This window comes from Muntiacus reevesi, chromosome 15 (assembly GCF_963930625.1).
Source record: "Muntiacus reevesi chromosome 15, mMunRee1.1, whole genome shotgun sequence".
Classification (NCBI taxonomy): Eukaryota; Metazoa; Chordata; class Mammalia; order Artiodactyla; family Cervidae; genus Muntiacus; species Muntiacus reevesi.
The window spans coordinates 39,432,190-39,443,142 of record NC_089263.1 but is presented as its reverse complement, the minus strand read 5'-3'; the positions used below and the strand labels follow the sequence as shown (position 1 = coordinate 39,443,142).

The 10,953-nt window shown below is 34.3% G+C and overlaps 1 protein-coding gene and 1 long non-coding RNA gene across 5 annotated transcripts in view; one reads left to right on the top strand and one right to left on the bottom strand.

Moving 5' to 3' along the window:
• HEATR5A (HEAT repeat containing 5A) overlaps positions 1 to 10,953 on the top strand; it is a 93,987-nt gene that overhangs the window by 48,637 nt on the left and 34,397 nt on the right. For all 4 annotated transcript variants that reach the window (XM_065905842.1, XM_065905841.1, XM_065905838.1 and 1 more), the window contains exons 18-22: positions 4,361 to 4,466; positions 5,063 to 5,253; positions 7,093 to 7,249; positions 9,456 to 9,645; positions 10,526 to 10,695. In XM_065905842.1, coding sequence (XP_065761914.1) covers positions 4,361 to 4,466; positions 5,063 to 5,253; positions 7,093 to 7,249; positions 9,456 to 9,645; positions 10,526 to 10,695 — 814 coding nt within the window. The remainder of the gene's footprint in view (positions 1 to 4,360; positions 4,467 to 5,062; positions 5,254 to 7,092; positions 7,250 to 9,455; positions 9,646 to 10,525; positions 10,696 to 10,953) is intronic.
• The window catches only part of LOC136146855 (uncharacterized), a 29,862-nt gene that overhangs the window by 4,168 nt on the left and 14,741 nt on the right, over positions 1 to 10,953 (bottom strand). The window lies entirely within an intron of this gene.

Genomic DNA, 10,953 nt, shown 5'->3' with positions numbered 1-10,953 from the left:
GATGGAGAGAAGATCTGAACTAGTCTGTGACTGTATTATTACATAGTGCATACAATTAATTTAAAATACTTAATTTGGATTAATACAGCAGTAACTGCAGCCTTGTGGGTGAAAGATTTAAATTAAGCATGTTCTTCAAAGACTCTGTTAAGCTCTTAATAGGTCTCAGATAAAAAATGGGGAAAAAAGCATACTTCTTACAAGCTTTCCTTTTAAAAAACTGGTTTTATTGCTCTCCTAGAGAAGGTGATTTTCTTTTTGATTTTACCCAGATTTATTGCCCAGTTATAGTTTCAAGGAAATGGTTTCTTATTTCTGTTTTTTACAGTTTATTGAACTTTAAAATGTGCCACATTTCTTTTTATCCCACCTGGATAAAAATAACATATAGAATGAATATTCAGGGGAGGAGAGGTTTTGCTTGTCTCAATGAATATGTTGCAACCTGGTAAAGCAAAGCATATTCTCTTTGAAGTTTAAGGGAATAAAAATAGTAGGCGGTAGTTTTGAGAGTTTTAAAGGACGTGGTCTGGCAGGATCCTACATTTAGCAACTATTAGCAATCTCCAGTGGATGCCCTTAGAGCACCACAGAGAAACAGAGGTAGCAAAGTTGAGCTTCTAGTGTCCTCTTATCCCAGAGATGTTACTTGTTTACAAGGCAGACCCTTCTCTGGCCCATAGATTTGCATCTCTAGAAAAGAAAGGTCTTAAAGTACCTGTATTCAGCAGGTGAGTGTTTTCAAGTGTTTTGTTGTTTTTGTGGTTATCTTTGTGTTTAAACACTTTAAAAGAAACTCATAACATGAGGTTATCCTAAAATTAGAAATGGGTTTTTACTACTTTATTTATGCACTTAGAAATTAAATTATCTTTAAATCATTGACTATTTTGACTGTAGGATTCTAAAACTAAGAAAACTGCATTGATAATTTTAAAGCACTAAAATGTTGAAAGCTCTGCAATATCAAGATATTTTATACCGAGAAGAAATTTTTACTGATCTTATACATGTGTTATTTGTGGTTACTTACCAATATATTTTGTACCTAATTACAAAGAATGAATTACTTAATTCATCTGAATTAAGTACCTTGACTGTACATTGCAGTCATTTGAATAATTTTTTAAAACTTTTAAAAATGTAGGTTCTGATTTAATAGTAATGGTATGCATACTATATTGGACATTAAAATTTTTTAAACACCTTAGGTGATTCTGGCATGCAGAGAACAGTTCTAAAAATGCTATGAAGTAACATAGAGTGTAAATTGATGGAGAAAGAGGAAAAGCGTAGTTATAGCTCTCAGTGTAAAAATTTTCCCCATTATACACCCTCTCTCTGAATGTATAAGAAAGGTAAATCAGCATTTTCAATATTTATGTCTTTCCTGTTTACTTAATTACTTGTATGTTTTCATTTCATCCAGTGTCAAAAGTTTTATTATCTAACTTTGTTCTGAACTAATCAGTTCAGCTCAGTCTCTCAGTCGTGTCCAACTCTTTGTAACCCCATGGACTGGAGCACGCCAGGCTTTTCTGTCCACCACCAACTCCTGGAGCTTGCTCAGACTCATGCCCATTGAGTCGGTGATGCCATTCAACCATCTCATTTTCTGTCGTCCCCTTTTCCCCCTGCCTTCAGTCTTTACCAGCATCAGTGTCTTTTCAAATGAGTCAGTTCTTCATATCAGGTGACCAAAGTATTGGAGCTTTAGCCTCAGCACCAGCTAATTTTATTAATTATATTAATATGAACTAATAATTATATAATTGATACTACTTAGGAATACAAATTCAGTTTTACTAAAAAGTGATCATCTCCATCTTCCTGAAGAGTCAGAATGTTTTCTTGTGATCTGTGTCAGAATATGGGAATAAAGGATGGAGAAAAAACTTTGGGCTCTGGTAGTCTCATTTAGGGTCTTTGGCCTATGAACGTGGGCAAGAAAATAGTACAGGTCAGATTTTATTACAATATAACAAAATTCTCAAGCTCTAATCTTAAGTAATTTTTAGTACTTTCAACATGACACAGTTTCATTATAATAGGTGACTATGATATGGTCCAAAATAATGATGTTTTAGGTTTTAAATTCATAAGCCTGACCATATAGTTACCCTTAATTTTTCTTCCTGCAAGGCAATTTGGTTATAAATATTTTCTTGAAGTAAAGTGACTTAAATATGGTCTTGGAAAACAGAAAATTTTTATATGATACATTTATTGTGTTTATTTATAATAAAAACTAGAAATGGCCTCAATATTCCAAACTAGAGAATTAGTTAATTAATTCTAATTGCAATTTTAAGTTATTTCAGAATGTGTGTAATCGGAAAAATACAACAAACTAGTTAATACAACGAAAGAGAAGCAGACACACAGATGCAGAGAATAAAACTAGTGGTTACCAGTGGGGAGCGGAGAGGGGGCGGGGGAGAGCAACGTGGGGTACAAAACTGAGGGGCACAAACTGTCATGTGTGAAATAAGCTTCAAGAATACACTGTACAATGTAGGGAATATAGCTGTTTTAAAATAGCTATAAATGGAATATAATCTTTAAAAATTGTGAATCACTATATCACATACTTGTGACTTACACAATGTTCTACATCAGTTACACTTGAATTAGAAACAAAATCACAGGAGGTCAAGCTAAAAAAAGAGAAAAATAAAATTATTTCAGTACAATAGTTAATAAGGTGGGATTAATGTTTAGGGAAATAAAAAAGTTACTAACAAAGTATGTACACTGTGAAACCAATTTTTTAAAAATGATCCATATATCTGGAGAGACTAGACCAAAGATGTCAAAAGAAGGCTTTCTAAATGGTGGGATTTGGGGTGAATTTTATTTTTCTTTCCTGTGCTTTTCTGGTTTTTATTTATTGTGATGAACTGAATTAACCTTAAAATAGGAAATAAATATTTAAATAAATAGACTACTTAAGAGTTACTATGATTTTCCCTAAATTTTTAGTGATTCACTATGTTTATTCTCTGAATTGATTATATGTATATTGTTGTCCTAAAGTCATATAGTGTAACCTCGCGTACCTTCCTTTTTGCCTAACTTAACTTCTTCCACAACTGGGTTTATTTAAAAAAATGTAAGTTCCATATCTATTCTGTTTTGATAACAGAATTATCCTTTGGAGCAGAACTGTGTTTGGGCCTTTTGGGCTCAACAGAATGATAGAGATTTAGTTAAGGGCTTTAGAAATATTCTTGGAAGTGCAGTAGAGTTGAGTAAAAGTATACCCACATGCCATCTTCAGCCAGTCATGCCTGTTTCACTCCCTGGGTGCACCCGTCCTTTATGATTGTTCAGTGAGCACATCTGACTGCCGACTACACGCCAAACCCAGACACTGGAGAGATGAAGCTAGAATATTATAAGGTCTCTGACTGCCATCGAAATGTTCACGACTAAAAAACTAAACTTAAATATTATTTTACTTCTTGATTTAAAGGGAGAGAAGGAGAGAAAGGAAATTCAGAGCTCTGAAGCAATGTTTATAAACAGAATAATTGGTGGGGAGAAAGGGGGGTGATTTATTTCATGGTTAACATATCTTTAATCTCATCAAATGGATTTAAAAACTCCTGTGTTATGAGAACATGAATAACAACTCACATTGTTTTTTAATACATTAAAACCTAACGAGCACAGTCAACCCCAGACCAAAAGTGATATGCACATTCATTATAGGTGGAATTGTAGAATTGTGAAAATAAGAATATTACTCTGCACTAGTAGAATGGTTGAATAAACTGTAGAATGTGTATAGTAAAATGTGGCTTCCTGAAAATTATCTAAGAATAAACATGATTTGAAAAGTGATAAAGTGGTAATGTTAATGAGAAAAGCAAGTGTAAAAACTATGTTATATATAGTATGATCCCCATGTACATGTTTAAGGTATAGTTGGGGTTCAAAAGGTTGTGCTTCTTCTCATTAACTGAACTCCATGATGCCTTTAAAATGAAGCAATGTATTTGAATCCAATAAGTCCTGTTACTAAGAACAAAAATGTTGATGCAGGTAACTTTTAAAAATACCCTTTTTTAGAAAATAGTTGCTGAAATAGCCAAATTTGCCCAGGTAAATCTACATTAAGTGATACATGTTATTTATTTTTTACAAAATATGTACCTCCCTCAGTGTTATGGCACATAGTCAAAATAGTTTTGCATTGATTATAATATATTTTCATTTCCCAGAAGGCTTCCGTTTATTTGACAACTGTCTATCTCATTTTAGTAGCTCCAATAAAATGCAACCAAACAGATTAGTAGTGAATACTTAATACTGCCCTTTGGCTTAATTTATCTTTAAATCTTGTTTCTGATTTTAGGCTTCTTGTGCTGGAACAGCTTTTGGACAGTATAAAGCATACAAAAGGAGCCCGTCAACAAGTAGTTCAGCTACATGTCGTTTCTGCAGTTTCTAGTTTCTTGAAGGTAATTCTGTTTTTTTTTTTTAATTCCCGTTTACTTGGTTTTCTTTTTTTCCCATAATATGTGGCCAACTAAGTAGGTCGAGGGAAGGTGTTTTTAAATTTTTCTTGATGTTTCAGGATTTGTAATTCCCCTTTTACTTTTTCTCCATATAAAACTTGTTGGTCAGAAGTCAAACCTATAATACTATTTTAGAAACATGCTTAAACCTACCAAGCCTAATATCGCAGACCTAGGATTGGCAGATTATGGCCTATGGACCAAATCTGGCTCATTGTCTCATTTGTGACTTTCTGTTTCTAAATAGGCTTCATTGGTCATTTATTTTATGGAAATCCCTATTAATGTTCTTTGAACACAAATGTAGTAGTGATAATTGCTCACCATTTTGTTTCCCTGGAGGCTTAAAATTCTAAAGTACTTTGTGAGAAAAATTAAATTATATTTGTATGTTCAGTGTGTATTTCTGGTGTTTTGATTTTTTTTTTAAGTAGTAGTCACCGACTATGAACATATTTTGTTAACCAGAATATACATTCCAAACTGGATAAGTGAATTTACTACAGTTGTAAGTTTGGATTGTTTTTTACATATTTCAGTATGTGGCTGGCTCTAAGGGACATTTGGGTCCAGAAGAAGTGAGAAGACCTGTCCTTGCACTGGTGATGGGAGCCTTAGAAAGTCCCAACCCCCTCTTGAGATGTGCAGCTGCAGAAGCATGGGCTAGATTAGCCCAAGTAGTTGATGATGGAGTTTTTACTGCTGCATTAGCTCAAGTTAGCTTTGACAAGTAAGTGAATTTCTTACTTAGTATTCATGAGATATGTGTCAAAACTGTGTATAGTTGGTTGGAACTTATGAAACTTCTGATTATAACTTTAAAAAACTGAGAAAGGTGTATTTTGTTGTTGTTCAGTCGCTCAGTCATGTCCGACTCTTTGTGACCCCATGGACTGCAGCACACCAGACTTCCCTGTCCTTCACTGTATCCCCGAGCTTGCTCAGACTGTTGTTCATAGAGTCGGAGATGCCATCCATCCATCTCGTCCTATGTCATCCCCTTCTCTTGCCTTCAATTTTTCCCAGCGTTTGGGTCTTTTCTAATGATTCAACTCTTCACATCAGGTGGCCAAAGTATTGAAGCTTCAGCTTCAGCATCAGTTCTTCCAATGAGTATTCAGGGTTGATTTCCTTTAGGATTGACTGCTTTGACCTCCTTGCAGTCCAAGGGACTCTGAAGAATCTTCTCCAACACCACATTTCAAAAGCATCAACTAGGATTAGGGTTAGGATTAAAGTGGAACCCGCCCCCACCCCCACTGCCTTGGACTGCTTATCTTGGAACATAAAACTATTATTAATATTTTTACTTTGGTTTTTGTTTTTACATGAGAAAGATCAGTGTCTATATGAGTGATGTGATAGGCCACCAGTAGACTCTGGGAGTAAGAAACTTAGGGAGTTTCATCATATAATATGTCGGTGATAGGTAGTAAAACAATCTACTGAAAAGAAAAAAGGCTGCAGATCAGGAAACATAAACTATATGTTCATTCCTACCAGCTTTGTAACCATGGGCTGGTTGCTTAATCCTGTTAACCAGTTTTTCTCTATTTCAAATAGAAGTTTATTAATGATGCCCTGCCTGCTAAGAATGTTAAGGTGAATGAGAAAATAAATATGAAAGTAGTATGAAAAAATAAAACAACTGCAAATGCTAATGGTTATATTAGTTATATGTGTATATAAAGTTGGTAGACGTGGTAGTAATGCAGAAGGCACTTTGACCTTCTAGTCTCCTGAATATGTCTTGATTTGGTTATGAACTCTACATCTCTTGTCAGACTGCTAACTTGGTTCAAATCCCAACCCTTCCATTTAATAGTTGGTTACTTTGTAAGAGTTCTTTGACCAAAATGACTCAGTCATTTTGATTTCCTCATTTGTAAAAAGGAATTGATAATAGTACGAATCTTACGATTCCTGAGAGGATTAAAGGGCCAAATATAAAGCGTGTAAACTAGAATACAATGAAAACTCCTGATGAATAATGAGTTCTCTTACTATATTTTAATTTTTAAATCAAAGTTCTTGAGCTGGAACTCTATATGGAATTAGTATCTCCGCAATGAGAGTTTTTAAAAGATAACTTAATGATAAAGTAATAACGCATGCCATATCAATTTAGTGTGTATTTCTGAAAGACATTGAAATTGTTTATATTTAAATTATTAATAATGTGACAACATCTAAAATTTTTTAAATTTATTTTTTCTTGGCTGTGCTGGATCTTCGTTGCTGTGTGTGGGCTTTCTCTAGCTGTGGCAAGCGGGGGCTACTCTGTAGACGTGATGTGTGGTTTTCTCATTGCAGTGGCTTCTCTTGTTGCAGAGCATGGGTTCTAGAGTGTGTGGGCCTCAGTATTTGCAGCACATGTGTGAAGACATTTTTATTTAAAATAGTTCTCTTTTCAAGATACCTTTCAAGTTATTTCAGAATTTTTTGTATCAGTGAACTATAAATACATTTCTGAATTTTGTAGCTCTTCATATAAAAGGTTTCCCTAAATGACTGTGCATGCATTGGTTTATTTCAGTAATTATCATTTATTTTTTTTCCATAATCACAGACTGAAATCAGCAAGGGATGCGGTTACCAGAACAGGACACTCATTGGCTTTGGGATCCCTACATAGGTACTTAGGAGGAATAAGTTCTCAACATTTGAACTCTTGTGTTGGGATCCTTTATACTTTGTCTCAGGACAGCACCTCACCTGATGTGCAGGTGAGTACCCCATGTGATACCTTCCTTGAAATTCTTGATTTGTAGATAGTGCATATTATGTTGTATTGACCATTACTAATTTGTATAATAATTCTTGCTAAATAATAAAATCAAAACCATTGTTAACCTCAGTGGATTTTTAAAATTCATATATCATTATCTTTACTTCGTACTCAGTATCTAAAGTCAAATTCAATATCATTTTCTGAAAATGGATCTGCCTTCTCTCTTAAAATAACATCTACTATTTTGTGGAACTTAACAGGCACCAGGCATTGTATTACATTTTTCTAAACATGTTAATGTATTTAATCTTCATAGTTATCTAGGATGTATATTCCCATTATATAGAAAGAAAACTGAGGCTTATGGAACCTAAGTAACTTGCTCACACTTAGAACCACTAATATATCATGGAGTCAGGTGAAGAACATAAGTCATGGACTTTAAACTCATGTTCTTAACCACTTTACCATATTATTATACATAACTTATTAATTTCTGCCAGTCAGCATTCTCCTGAGATCTTAATCACATCTTGAATGATTGTTGTGCTTCTTGCTCTTCTGGTCCCCTTATTATATCTCTGTCCCCCATTTGTGACCCTAATTACTATAGTAGCCTCCTACCTGGTCACTTTATTTTTAGGTTCTTTACAATTCTACCTAGATATGAAGCCAGAAGTGTTTGCCTGGAAAATTTTCATCTTGCCACTTCCCAACCAAAAATCTGGGGATACTGCTTATTGCTTCTTCAATCAACTCCTCATTGAAGTCCCATCAGCTGACCCAGAAGCTTTCTTGGTTTATTAACCCAAAGTACTGATCTTCTCCTAAGATGATCTTCTTGCTTTCCTCCCACATGGCATTCTCATATCTGTGCTCGGGTTTTTCCTATTGCTCTTCTCTCTTTCTATTCCTGTCTTACAATCCACATTTTTTAGTATTGTAAGATCCAGTTTAACCAGCACCTTGTCAAACTTCAGTATCTAACATGGGTGTCATTCTTTGAATTACCATATTACTAGGACTATTTTTCACATCTTCTTTTACTTGAGTTGATTTATAAGGTATTCCATCCTTTCTTCATTCCTTTAATACAGTACTTTTTGCTTCTATTTATTATATTTCTCCTCTCCCCCTTCAAAAAGCCTGTTCTGAACAGACTCCTTTTCTATTGAGTCTCTTTTGTTGATTAATTTAGATTTTTCTTTCTGTGACATCCAGTGTCATCAGTCTGACTCTTCTTGATTGCTGCCATTTCTCACCTAATGGGAGCTCATCTTTGTACCATTTTAAAATACTATAAGTTTTTCTTACATATTTGTTGATAACAGGCGTGAAACTTTCTTAGTTGATTTCCTAAAGGGAGAACGTTTTAGATACTTCTTGTTATAGGAAGTTCAAGCATACATAAAAGTAGAGAACATGCTGTAAGGAACCTATTAAACTCACCATCCAACTTCACTGATTATCAGTGATTATTAGTTTTGTCTGCTTTTATACTTTATGTCAATGGAACCATACAGTACATACTTTTTTATGTTTGGCTTTCTTCAATATTGTGTTCTGAGAGATTTGTATTATTTCATGTAGTTGAGATATTGTTGAATCTTTTGAAAATTTGAATTTTCATTCTCTGTATAGATTAAACAGTAAACAGTTTTCAACACACTAGATTTAGTTCAAGCCGTTAGCTAAAGAACCAAATATGATCCTGGAATTCTCAGTTCTGAGATATATCCATATGTGTGCATGCTAGCTAAGTCACTTCAGTTGTGTCCGACTCTTTGTGACGCTATTGACTGTAGCCCTCCAGGTTCCTCTGTCCATGGGATTTTCCAGACATGAATACTGAAGTGGGTTGCCATGCCCTCCTTCAGGGGATCTTCCTGACCCAGGGATCGAACCCTCATCTCTTATGTCTCCTGCATTGGCAGTCAGATTCTTCACCACTAGCGCCATCTGGGAAGCCCCTATGTATGCCATTCTGAATTGGACATTTGTTTCTCAGTTGTTTTTTTACTGATATTTAAATTTTTTTCTTCAATTCCTGAAGTTCCTTGTTTCTCTCTCAAAGTTAGTAATAACACACACTTGACTGTGATACTACTTTATCACTCATTTCAATAAAAGAACAGTTCGTAGTGTTTTGTGTTTCTTAATGCTGCTATAACATTTTTAACTGTTTTTCTCTGTCTTCACAGACCTGGGCACTGCATTCTCTCTCATTGATAATTGATTCTGCCGGCCCACTCTATTATACACATGCAGAACCAACCCTTTCTCTTATTATAATGTTGCTGTTAAATGTGCCTCCTACTCATGCTGAAGTTCACCAAAGTCTAGGTCGCTCTTTGAATGCCCTTATTACTACATTGGGTCCAGAGCTACAAGGTATGCATGGCTGTTTTTGTGATATTTTACATTAAAATATATGCATAAAAATGAAAACAGTTCCTCTCATTTACTCAAACACTTCTCAGTAAAGTGAAGTTTAGCAGAATGTTCTTTTCAAAAATATGGGCAGAATATTGAGAATAATCTTGGGAAGACTGACTTCTGAGTGATGACATAATAGAAAAAAAAAATAGAAATTTAAGCTTCACTAACCATTAGTTAATTGGATGATTTTGGGAAAATTCTTAAGTCTCTAAGCTTTAGTTTCCTCTTCTATCAAATAAGAGTTGCAAAACCCCTGTAATTGACACATAGTAAGTGTTCACTATATTTTGTTAAAATAAATGCCAATCAGTCTGATTTCTCTAACTTTGAAAAGATGAGGACCATATTTAGAAAGATAATGTCTTAAAAATACTTCCCTTAACAAGTTAAATGACAAACATAAAATGGAATAGTTTAAAAACCTCTTATCTCTTATAAGATATGAATGGCTAAGCCTCAAAACTCAGTTATTCTCATCTATTCAAATGCAAAATACATGATTTTAATATATAAAAGCAACCTTCAGCTAATATAAGCAGGGTTATTATTAGCAATTTCTAACTCTACTTTCCATGAAAATTTGATGTAAACTGCAGTCTTATGTTCTTCTTTGCCTAATTATTTGTGTTGCCATAAACCTTTCAGACTAAAAATAACTAACATTATCTAAAAACTTTTAACCTGGATTATCTCTCCTTCTGTAGAAGAAATTTACTTCACAGAACCTCGAGTTTAAAATTAGAGGAGAAAAAAGAAATTTTAAGCCCAGTAATATGTGTTTCAAGGGTAGTGATTTTATAGGCCAATTAAAAGCTTTCTGCTTTCATCTTAGGTAACAGCACTTCTGTTTCTACCCTAAGAAGTTCTTGTCTGTTGGGTTGTGCAGTGATGCAAGATAACCCAGACTGCCTTGTCCAAGCTCAGGCCATCTCTTGCCTTCAGCAGCTTCATATGTTTGCTCCACGACATGTCAACTTGTCTAGCCTGGTCAGCTGTCTCTGTGTAAGTATAAAATTGCATATGTCCTTAGTTTCTTTTATTGGAAATTTAAATTTATTTCAGTTAATCTCTAGATCATATACAATAGCTATTTTCCCTCAATTTTAGTCTTATTTTGGGAGGGTGCGGGGTAACTTCATATAATCATATCTTAAACTGCTCATATATTTATTCACTTTTCCTTCCGTTAATGTTAAACTTAGTATCTGGAATATTGATTCATTAATCAGCAAAGATATACTGAGTGCTAACATCCCAGGT